General features: G+C 41.6%; 1 protein-coding gene across 1 annotated transcript; it reads right to left on the bottom strand.

Moving 5' to 3' along the window:
• Nucleotides 1–3,087: 3,087 nt before the first annotated feature.
• ccdc22 (CCC complex scaffolding subunit CCDC22) lies at nt 3,088–11,736 on the bottom strand. The gene is made up of 16 exons (XM_029506338.1): nt 11,357–11,736; nt 10,892–11,069; nt 10,146–10,278; nt 8,291–8,397; nt 7,526–7,610; nt 7,136–7,305; nt 6,483–6,692; nt 6,219–6,383; nt 5,950–6,069; nt 5,742–5,858; nt 5,555–5,656; nt 5,305–5,412; nt 4,998–5,093; nt 4,125–4,184; nt 3,964–4,038; nt 3,088–3,430 (listed from the first exon to the last, which is right to left on the bottom strand). Exons 1-16 carry the CDS (start codon nt 11,404–11,406, stop codon nt 3,317–3,319), a joined length of 1,890 nt encoding a protein of 629 aa, XP_029362198.1. The 5' UTR covers nt 11,407–11,736; the 3' UTR covers nt 3,088–3,316.
• Between the last annotated feature and the right edge of the window lie 366 nt (nt 11,737–12,102).

The raw sequence follows: 12,102 nt of genomic DNA, 5'->3' as shown, positions 1-12,102 counted from the left end.
TGCCTCACTTGTTAAAGTAGGTAGACTTGATATTTTCTTTTGTGCTCCTGCTGTCTACATTTTATCATCATATGGACTCATCTCCAAGGCAGTTTAAGGCAGTCGTTTGAATTAAATTATATCAGTGATTGATTTCATGCATCGTGTTCGCTACAGTAGAAAATAGATTATCTCTACACAGTAAAACAGCATCTAACCAGATTTGCCAAATGATTCATTTGATGTTAACTTAAGTCAAAAGGTGAATAAGGTCACGTTTATTTAATAATGAATAAATCAATGAAAATTTTGACTTTTTTTTTTTTTTAAACAAGGTCAGAGATGATCTTTTCTGTTGACAGTTGAGAAAGTTTCCCTGAAGCATGACAAGTACACTCTTCCTTAATTGCTCTTGCAGAAGCTCCAACACAGATTGCGCTTATTGGCAACAACACAACAGAATCCACAGTATCCACACAAATCTAATAATAAAGAGTCAAACATAAACACCAACAGTAAAAACAAACAAATCTGAAAACATAGATAGTTTTGCTGAAAAAAAAAAACATGGTTGAAAACTTAACCTCCTAGTGAAACATTAACAAAAGGTTTTAAATGTTTATGCCTTTAAAACTCTTTGCACTTTATAGACATGTCATAATAGAGAACAAACAGTAAGACAGCTGACGACAGCTACTGCTGCTGCTAAGCTAACATGCTAAGCTGATGTGATGGTTTCCCAGGGGAAATTATGCTAACGTGTGGACGGACACATCTGACAAATCTGTCGTGTACCACGTCAGTGGGGATGACCGTCGAAGTTCATATTGTTAAGGATAAATATAATATGTGATGATGGAAAAGATTTTCCAAGACCCATTAGCGCCCCCTGACAGAGGGGAGAAGTCCCAGTGCTCTCTACAACTACTTTTTCATTGGCTTGCCCTTTTGTTGCTCCACAGCTATGTCTCCTTTACACTAATGAAGAGTCGTGGTCATGGAAAATCTCTTATAGACACGATCAGAGGTCCTTACACTTTGGACTTCAGCACAGCTTCATTGGTGTGGGATATACAGAGATCTATGCACATCAGAGCAAAACTAGGAACAATCTTTATGCCTTGATTCTCATTTTGTGTGGCCCATATTGTGTGCTGCCAGTAGGCTGTAATGTAAAGGGAAAAATATGACGTATGTTCACTCTGTTTTAAATTGAGACAGATGTAATTTCATGTCAATCTAAAGACCCTTGTGATGATTGTACTATTGTACTATTCCTACACTTGGTTTGGCCTCCTTTTATATATCAGCATTTACTAGCATATTTACAATAACTTTCTTAACTGCAGTTAGTCTATGGACTTGCTGGACTGTAAGCTAGCAATATGTGAATTTGTAAAAGAGAAAGATTTGTTTATATCATTAAATTACATGTGTACACAAAGTTACAATTTTTAATTATACAATACACTACGATGTTACAGACTGTATACCGGACACAAATAAATAATAATCACTGCGACTGGTTGAGTGAAAGATGTTTGTGTTTTGGAGTGACTGAAAACAAGAACCTTAGAGGACAACTAAACAGGATATACATGTGAAGTGTGACACTTAATTACTAATAGTCATCTTTATGTGCACAGGGTGAAAATCCCTTAAAATCAAAGAAAATGTATTTATATAGTACAGAATTATAATGAAATTACCTCAAAGCACTTTACATAGACCAGGCCCAGACCAAACTCTTTAAAGAGACTCAACAAATCCCTTCGTGTGCAACAGCTTGGCGACAGTGGCAGGAAACTTCAGACAGGACCAGACTCTGGGAGAGGGGGGCTATCTACCTGGACTGGTTGGGTTTAGAGAGAGAGAACAAGAGCAGGAGGGACAAACACAATGAAAGCATATAGATGCACAGAGAATAAATAGTTCTACTAAATGTGCATCAGCAAATATTAGCAGTAAGTAAAAATAACAGAAGAAGCTATAATCTACAGTGCTGCTTGAAAGTATGTGAACCCCTTAAACAGGTAACAGACTCAGGGGAAACACATTTGGGTGCTTAATTAATCATTTAATCACTGAAATGAGACATTCTTGGGAAAGGGTTTGGCCTGCACTAAATAAAAGAGATGAAAACCAACCAAACCACTGCAGATATAACCGATATTAACCGATCAGGCGCATCATAACCAGTGACAGGCGAAGTGGCCTGTTCGTGGTGCTGGGGGCATATTTGGCAGCATGTGAACATTTTGTTAGAAGCAGGAAAAAATGGGCAAGCATGGAGATTTGAGTGAGTTTGACGAGGCCTAAATTGTGATGGCTGGAGGACTGGGTCAGAGGTCAGAGAGCATCTCTCCGGTGGGCTGTTCCCCATCAGGGGGTCAGTATCTATCAAAAGTGGTCCAAGGAAATAACAGTGATGATCCAGCCACAGGCCCCACAGACCCCTGGTCAGTAATGGACCACGATGGAAGAAGGTGGCCTGGTTGACATCACGGTTTCTTTTGTATCACAGGGTTGGCTGGGTGTGTGTGCGTCGCTTACCTGGGGAACACATGGTACCAGGATGCACTATGGGCAGAAGGCAAGCCAGCAGAGGCAGCGTGATGCTGGGAAACTTCGGATCCTGCCATCCATGTGGACGTTCCTATAACACATACCACCCACCTAGGCATTGTTGCAGGCCATGGCCATCCTTTTAATGGAAGCTGCGTTTCCTGATGGCTGTGGCCTCTTTCAGCAGGATTATCCTCTGTGCTGGACCAACAAGTCTGATGCATGGAGGCCCCACCTCGCAAGACTTAAAGGATCTGCTGTTAACTTCTTGGTACCACATACCACAGCACACCTTCAGGGGTCTAATGGAGGCAGGTGGGTGTAACATTATGCCTGATTGGTTTATTTATGTAAAACTAATGTACGTTAAACATCAGTCATTAATGTTCTTTGCATTTCTCTTTTGCGCGTTAATACATTCTCATTCTTTCTCCCTCCCTCCCTCCCTCCATGGATCAGTGTATACTTTCAAAGCTCCTGCAGGACACAGTGGTGATCGGTGATCCCAGGTGTTCGTGTGTTAGTAGATCTACTCATCATGACCAAGTTTGTAAGGCATCTTTATTTAAGCTGGTGCTGTATGTACAACAGTACTTTGCTGATGGGGTAGGACTGTACATCTCCCCTCTTACAAAGCAGGTCTCTGGCGGCAGCAGAGGGTGATGTTAATGAGCAATAGTCTCTTGACTCTGAAACCAGGACAGCTGTTTCAGTCCCATCAGATCTGTTTTCACTACAGCATCAACCTCAGCAAGTTAGAACACAACAACCTTCAGCCATCTCGGACTTTGGCAGCAAGTGCAGCGTTCTCCTGTCGAATGGCCTTGTAGTCCTCCAGAATCCTCTCCAGGTTGGCCACAGTTTTTTTCCCGTTCTCCGCCTCGATCTGTGGACAGTGGGCAGTTTGTCCAGTTTGTCCAGTTTTAGAAACAATACTAGATTTGAACAGGGCTGTCATGTAAAATACTGGATAGTATCTGTGAGGAAGACTTGGAGGTCAGTATAAGGCTTAGGGTCATATTGGCCCAGGTATTGCACCAAATCTTGTGGAAGGAGATGCGTAGGCAACAACTCAGAACACAGCTGTGGGTTTTCTGCTGATACTGCTGGAGCCACAGTAGATAATAAAAGGCTGTGGATGGTAATAAGTGGCTCAGGCTTCAATAAACTGCCCCTTGGTCTGTAAAAGTCACATTTCCTCTTTCAAGCTTTAAACATCTTCATCACAAGACATACAGGGTTCCAGCATTTGTTCTCTAATAAGGAAACCTCAATATCAGTACTGAAGATTTTCTCCTGAGCAACACTAAAGTGAGAAAGCCATGTTCTGCAGCAATTTGGACTTTCTCATCTGACTCAGTGTGCCATGATCAAAGTACATGAAACATTGATGGACGTGATAAACTGAATAAAACTTACCTGCTCCTCTAGATCACGAATCTCTCTCAGAATGGTGCCCGTGTCCTCAATGGTCTGGATCAAATGATTGCAGTTCTGCAGAAGAAGAAAGACAACATCTGACACATTATGAGGAACAAAATGGGGAATTAATTGTAAGGAAAAAAAATATGACGACGTACTTCGTGGAGAGCAGCCAGGTACTTGTATGATTTGCGGACAGATTCGTCCTTTTTGGCATCCTACATGTGACACAAACAAACAAATGTATACATACATCAAATACACAAAGACAAGGGGCGTGTGGTCAGGACAATCACTGTTTGGCCAACAGACATCAAGTTGTGAAGTGAAAGCTCTCTCCTCAAGTCTCTCTTGTTCTGATCTCACAATGAATGCTGTTCTGAGATCAGCATATTGTTCTTGAAAGCTTTGTTGACTGCAGCTGTTGGATTGTTTCAAATGGTTGCCAACATAAGCATGCTGGAAGAGGTAAGAGGCTTCATTTAGACATAATTCTGGATCCTTGTGATTAGCTTCAGACAAAGTTTGCTCGGTAAACTGTTCTTGATTCATCCACTGCTCTGGGATCAGTCGTGGTACTGACATGTGGGGGGGGGGGACCAAAAGTGCTCAATAATCTGTAAGTAACGGAGCTGAAATATCCACATGAAGTTTAAATGTGGCAGCAGTTGGTCGTTAGAGTCGGTACATTTTCATATATGGCTAATTTTAACAGATATTCAAACAATACTGTGAATTTTAATTTTGACCTTTCAAAAAAATTGCAGTGCTACTAATCAGTACTGTGTGTGTACTGCTGTCGATATTAACTCAACTTATATGTAATTTTAACCATTCACACCATCTAAATTGTTGTTTTATTGTTTTTCTGCAGCACTGTCACATAGCTCAGACAAATTATGAATGATCGCCGTATAAATTTAGAGGAAATTTGGATAGAGCTAACTGTTGTCCTTCCTGGGAGTGTGGTCCTCTGTAATCACATATAGAAAAGCAGTTAAACCACAACATAATGAAATGAAAGGAGCTACCTTGAAGATCAGCTCATCAGTCACAGCGAAGGTCCTGTCCAGCTTCCCCGTTAAGCTGTTGATCTCCTTTTGGAGCTCCTTGGTGTCTGACAGAATCTGCCAAGGAAAGTCAGCCAAGTGTTGGTGATGCCACAACTGACACACAACAGTACCACTGACTGCAGCAAGGGGAGCCACTGTTCTCAAGCTATCCGTGCAGCTCTGACTGCTGTGGCACACCATGGTGCTGAGCAGACGTTTACAGTCCACCTGCTTATTCATTACAGTGTTTATTCAGTCCAACAATCCAGCTCCTTCCTGCTGTTACCTTTGTAATTTCCTCCTTCTGTTTCTTAATGTTGCTGATGATCTCCAGGATTCTCTGGGTATAAGCTGACCGGGACACATCCTGGGGAAGGTTTTCTAACTCTGTAACCTGCAATGGAAAAGAGGCCAACAAGGTTTAACAACAGAACAAAAGAAACCCACCACTGAGAAAAAAAAACATTCCTGAGATAAAAAATTTTATATCAGTAATCCCTCAGTAGCTTTCCACAGATGTTGGTTTAGGCTATTACCAGTTGCTTGTACATTTCTTCCTTCTTCCTGGCCTCCTCTGTGGACACACAGATTTTGTCATGCAGAGACTTGATCTCAGATAGCTTTCTGGATGACTCCAGCTAAGGAAAACACAAACAAACAGGTTCAACATGCACCTGCACTGTAAACAATCCAGTGATGGATCTAAAGTAAGGTAGCACCTACATCCCGGTTGCTGCAGATTTCTTTGAGTCTGCGGTGCTCACTGATGAGTGGAGCACGGTGTTTCTCCCACTGAGAGGCCAAGTTCACCATCCGATTAGCACCCGCCTCCACTTGAGCCTGGGGGAAGAGCAACACAAGTTTCTACAAATGCGCCTTGCCATTTGTGGACATGTTCCTAATCAGCAGATGATGTTATCAGTACACCTACCTGAAGCTTCAACAGGTTGTTGTCTGCGTCAGGCAGCAAGTCGACCGTTTTCTTTTTCACCTGCATCTTCTCCTCTTTTTCAGAGTTCCCCTGTTCCCTCTGCTTCAGCTCACTCAGGACCTGCAGCAGCACACATCAGGTCAAACTCAGGTTTGAGTAACAGTTCAGTTGTGTTTGTTTTGTTCTGCTGTTAGAGACCCATACACTGCTTTTATATACAGTACACTTTTGAAAGTGTGTCCAAACTTTTGACAGGCACAGTGATTTACCTGTGTATTTGTCACACTCATGTGCTTCATGTCTGCTGTGAGCTGGGTGACATCATTGCAGAGCTGCTGGAGCTGCTGCTGAAGGGAGGCCAGTTCTTCCTCCTGATGGAGTGCATCACTGTCCGACTGATGTCTGGAGTGGATGGAAGTTACAGGTGCTGACTCCTGGATATGCACACATAAGCGAAGACACGTGTTACAAAGCCAAACAAGATTGAGGCAGTTCTTCTATTTTAGCACTCTACAGGAACAGGTTCTCCTCACTTGTGTGAAGGTGAATTTCTGTGTATGGGTGAAGTGGGTGCCCTTGGTCAGGATGTGGTCAGACGGGGCTCTGAAGGTCTCCAGTAGCTCACTAAGGTCAGAAGTTGAACGAGGACCACCAAAGACACTTTCAGGAGAGGGAAGTGCAGCAGAACGTAGCTGCTCCTCAATGCGTTTCCTCAGTCGGCTCAGCTTCCAGGCGCAGTACTCCTGTTCAACGGAGACACTAATTCAACCTCAAATTAATGGATGTTCAATCCTGGTTTTGCACCTTTGACACATTAATGTTCAAGTATTCCTCATACCATCTCATATGTAATAACAAATCAGTTACTGTTGCAGTGGCTGCAGGTGATGCTTCTATGAAGAACATATTATATCATTCATAAACATCAGATCAATCTGCGCATCACGTGAGGATCAAATGATTCATAGGAAAGGAAAAGTTTGTACCACTGATGTACTTGGATCCTTCCCCATGCATACAGCAGCCAGCGTGACTGCGATGGGAGGATCCAGCAACTGAAATGTGATTAACTCTAATTAATTAATTGGCAGATGCTGTTGCTAGGCAACTGCCCGACCAGCTATTGCTTTTGGATAAGCAATTCTAGATCTATGTTTAGGAGAAGACTATAAAGAGGGTGATTTGCCTGTGGACTGAGGCAAGAGAGGAGTCCCTGACTCTTCCACTCATTCTCCCACTCCTGAGCGGTACTCAGCTCAGCGGTGTGCTGCTCCAGTATGGACGCCACTAAAGAGACATGATGGGAAGGCTGGGAGGTCAAAGGAGGAAGAATGTCTCGTTGGTAGTCGGTCATTTCTGAAAGCATGCATGCACATACGCTTATTACTCCAGTGTGTTCTGCTTGTTCAGAGAGCTGGGTTCATTTATGAACTTGTTCGTTTTCTTACTAAGTTCTCTGTACACTATCCACTGTGTGCATGCAATCCAGTAAATAATAAAAATATTTTTATATTTTATATGACAGCTGTAGCAAAATTGGGAGTGGTGAATTGAACTATTATTGCAGTGGTCTGACCTTTGAGCTGCTTCTTCCCTGGTCCTTTTGTGCAGTTTGGCAAACTGAGGGGCTGAGTGTGGAAATTGTGAAGAGCTTCTGGACCCTTAGAGGAAAAACATATGTGAGGAATCTGCTGACTCTCTCTTGGATTTAATGATTTACAAGTTAACTTAATGCTGAGACTCACATGTTACATAAACATAGATATAAAGACAATAATTTAATTAGCTCCAGAATTATAGCGTAATTGAGTTGCATATACACTTACACAGTCAGTCTACATTAAAATTAGTTAAAAATAGCTGCATTCTGTTTCACGGACTTGGACAACTGTGCATCATCAACTTCCTTTCTAAGTATATTTTAAGTCCCACATTTCAAATATCATTTAAGCACAAAGAAAAAAACTGCAGTCACTTTGGCCCTATTGTCACATGCTGCTAGTAACTTTATATGTTAAATAAAGGCACTAAACAAAACAACACACACACTATAAACATGGTGACATTCATAAATTGAACGACATTGAAATCCTTCCGCCTAAATTCACTTAGATGCATTGTTCCACTGAATAAAATCTGAATGACTAATAGATTGTGGTTATGGAGATTAATATTCTTCTTCTTATGATTATTAAAATTATTATTGATTTATCTTTTCAGTGTTACTGTAACTGTAGGATTCGTGTAGCCACCCTATTTGACTGATTCAATCCTGTGAATGTTAATTATCCCCTGTGTAAGACATCTTCGAGACAGCAAAACAGAACTTGAAAGAGTTTACTTGTGTTTCAATGTGCAGTAGCCGCCTGCAGTTTTGAGGCAGCCAGGGGACTGCCAGCTGGGATTTGATTGCAGTAGCGATGGCCCTCTGGAGGACCACCGATTTCCCTGCAGGACAAGTAGGCACCTCAGACTTGTCAAATTAAAATGGCACATCATAAAAAATACACCACGTCCATTCAATTCTCTACATATATGACCTCCACAGTGTATTATTGTTTCTTGATCTATTTATTTTCTGATAACTGAAGATTGTCAGCTATCCAACAAAAACTGAACCATACCTACCTGTTCTTTCTTTACAAGAAGAACATTTAAAAACCTTTTTTGGCTGGTATAAGGTCACTCAATTTACAGCAGCCAGAACAACTAATAAATCAAGTGGCATCAGTGGCTTCCCCCCCAGTCGCAAAACCTGGATCTTCACCACATTGCATTCAATCTATGCTTCTTAAACTGATCTTTTCTTCTCCGTTTCACCTCTTGTCTTTGAGCCCTGAAAAGTGAGTATTTTGGAAAAGCTGCTGAGCCTTTTTTTAGTTTGAAAACTCAGTGGTTGCGTTGTAAGCTGGACAATGCAAACAAGACTATTGGCAACCGAGTTACTGCACGATTAGGTCAGATCAGCATCAACTATCAATGCTGAAAGCTACATGGAGAATGAATGCTGTCTTTGTTAGCAGTATTTCAGCACTAATTTAAATTCTGCATGTTACAAGTGTCTTTTCTGTTCCTCATTGTACTATTTGCTGCAACTAATCAGCGGAGTGCAACTAAGTGCAGGCAATATGTTTTAACTTGTTTTAGCCAGCTGACACATGCTTGCAGGTGTATGATCACATATGTGTGTATTTTAAGATGGGTTTGTGTAGACACTGATTCTTCATTACACAAGGCAGACTAAAATAAATAGTCATATGGAAATAAATAAATTGTCTGAATGGAACAACAAAGAAGTCTATTATGTTGGTACAATTTTTCTTGGATTCCTTTTGTAATATATTTCTTTAATCCTCGCAGGAGCACAATTTTCAGAAACATATTCAAATTTCTATTCCTGACTGTTCACACCAAATAACACTATTTGGATCTCCAGGATAGCGAGTATCTTGAAAGTGGAAAATATTCTCCTTGGATGGACACAGACAGGCTGCTGTTTGTAGCCCATAAAAAGAACCAACCAAAAATTTGGAAATTATATAGGAATTATAGAGGAACTGGCTCCATCCGAATGATAAAAAGGAACACAGCCTGGAATTTATTTGTGGCAGGAAATACGTACATGTAAAACTCAAGACAGCAAATGCAAGTACTCACATGTATCATCTCATTAACAAACAACACAATAGCAGGTGAAAAGAACACAAATTTCTGTCAGGACTTCAAATAGGAAAGAGGATGCACACATTGTGACTTGCGCGACTGAGTTGAAATGTTGTGCTTTGTGATCAGGCAATCACATGCACAACTAACCATGCGATCACATGACTGCATTCTGAGGGGAGACTTAGGATTTGAGAATCAGACTGTGAATTTACCCAAAAAGATTGTCATACAAGCTTCCTCTCAGATTTTACAACACTACACCTCAATATAGTTTGGTCAAGTTTCCAAAATCATATTTTGCGCAAATACCAATTAAAAGATACTGGGTGTATTTTATCTTACTGGAGCAACCTTTTTTACCTTTAAAGCCACATACATTTGAGGCATTAAATGACGCTAATCCAAGACGCTTAGTTGGGAGGCCTCTGATGTTTCGTATGTAGAATAATCCATTAAATGTTACAAAATAGTGTATATATGTACAACTTTTCTTTCCTTCTGTCTGAAGGGAAGTAAGAAAGTCTCCATACCTGTTGGCTGGTCTGAAGTCTCCGCACTCTCCCTAGGTAGCTTCTCCACCAGGCACATGAGCAGGGAGCGGATCTCTGGCTCATTGCTGTACAGAAAGGTCTGGTACCCAATTTCCCCTTTATAGCCAATGTCCTAGAAACCAGCATGGCAGAGTACGGAAACTTTAGTTGACCAAACACTCATTCAGGTCCTGAACATGTTAATCTTCTAAGCAGGTATCTTTGTGTGTCTTGAAAAGTGCATTATAGATCAAAAGACTTCCTGGTGAACGTTAGTGGGCACAAATCCCTCAGCATGCTTTTTCAAATTATAGTTTTATACAGCTCAGACATTTGTATGGATGTTTTTGAGCATCCCCCAGGGACAAATGATCAAGGTTTCAGAAAAACGTCCCCACTAATAACTGTAGTCAAGGCTTCCTTTAAGCCAGTAAATGTCAAACTGTCTGTTTTTTCAAGATTCAAAGTGTTTATTGTCGTATGTATAGTAAAGAAACAGATATGACTGTAAAATGAAATTCTTTTTTTTGCTGTCCACAATGAATGCCAAACATATAGAAATAGATAAATAAAAAAACGGAATAAAAAATAGAACAATCTCAAACAGCAAAACGAAATGTAGTATAATAGAAGATAAAACTCCAGAGGAATAAATAAAATCGAACAGGCTGGCATATCAGCTCTGTGTACAGCAGTCAGAGTGTAAAATGACACATCCAACCCAACATAAGTTATTGGTGTGTTACCTGACAGGCCTGTGCCAGGCTCATGCCCACTCTGAAGCGAGCAGACATGCCTGGAGGGAGGGAGGTGGACAGGGTGCTGCCCAGCCCCGGCTCGATCACACGGATACATCTGACCACCGCTTCCACAATCAGCTCACTGCTGAACTGCTGGACGCTGTTGATCTCCTCACTCACTTCTCTGTGGGTCATAAAGGGCAGCATTAGAGGAAGAATCCCAAAGATCTCAGTCTGCTTAACCTTGACAGTATCTATATCCATACGTGCTAATGGCAGGCCTGACACTTCACATCACATAAGTGTAAAAAAATAAAAAAATAAATAAACATGCACGTTGATTTGTGCATCAGACTCAGCCACCTCTGTGTCACAGAGATGCTAAGTTTTACAGCCTACCTTCTTCCTTCTTGTACTTCTCCTTCAAATCATAAAAGCTGGTGATTTTGACAAATTGCAGTTAATACTTACGTTCCGACTTGTTTGAGGGCGTGAATTAAAATTTTGTCGACTTCTTCCATCCTGAAGTTTCTCTTCAGACAAACGAGCCAACGGTGTGATTTCAACAGAGCATCCAAAGCACGCCTGCTTGTTTAACAATCATTAGTTAGCTAATGTTAGTGAGGATTTCCCAGCTTCCATATTTTGTTAGCAAGGAACTGGGCACTGTTTATTTACCAAGTTTTTCACTCCTGTGTCCGGCTGACAGCGTCCATAGTAAAAACGTCCGGTGCAATTGAAGGGCCGTGCTAATCGTCACCACCGGACTTTCTCCCCTTCTCCTCTGAAACTCTCAATCTGGCAATATGCAACCAACTTAACCAACCTGGCATCTGTGTGTTTCCTCCAGTGTGGAAATGAGTAACGAGAGTGGATGACGGCGGTATTTCTGGGAGGTGGAGTTTCCTCTCGACCTGCTGCGGCAGCGGAGAACGAACAACCGGGCCACCAGGAAATACATTTCCCAGCATGCACTAAGAAACACGGTCTTATGACCGGAAAGGAGGTGGGTGGCTCGTTCATCGATTTTTCCCAGCGGCTGTTTTATTTATGACGGAGGCTTCGAGCAGTCGCACCTCCCTGGATAATTTCCTCCATATCTCGAGATACGGGATAATTTTTCAGGGTATCAAGAAGCTTTGTTTTTCCAAAAGTAACGGCATGATTAGAGATGTGCACGGTAGGTGGCGGTATGCGCCTTCACGGACCGATGATGG

This window comes from Echeneis naucrates, chromosome 7, assembly GCF_900963305.1.
Source record: "Echeneis naucrates chromosome 7, fEcheNa1.1, whole genome shotgun sequence".
Lineage (NCBI taxonomy): Eukaryota > Metazoa > Chordata > Actinopteri > Carangiformes > Echeneidae > Echeneis > Echeneis naucrates.
The sequence above is the reverse complement of the archived record's forward strand: the minus strand, read 5'-3'. Positions and strand labels throughout refer to the sequence as shown.

What these genes read in the sequence shown, in the direction of transcription:
- ccdc22 (XM_029506338.1), bottom strand. Translation starts at nt 11,406, where the DNA reads ATGGAAGAAGTCGACAAAATTTTAATTCACGCCCTCAAACAAGTCGGA. An exon ending in AGGGAAGAAGCAGCTCAAAG is followed by an intron (nt 7,306 to 7,525) that starts GTCAGACCACTG and finishes GCATGCTTTCAG; the next exon opens with AAATGACCGACTACCAACGA. An exon ending in ACCTGGCTGCTCTCCACGAA is followed by an intron (nt 4,039 to 4,124) that starts GTACGTCGTCAT and finishes CTTCTTCTGCAG; the next exon opens with AACTGCAATCATTTGATCCA.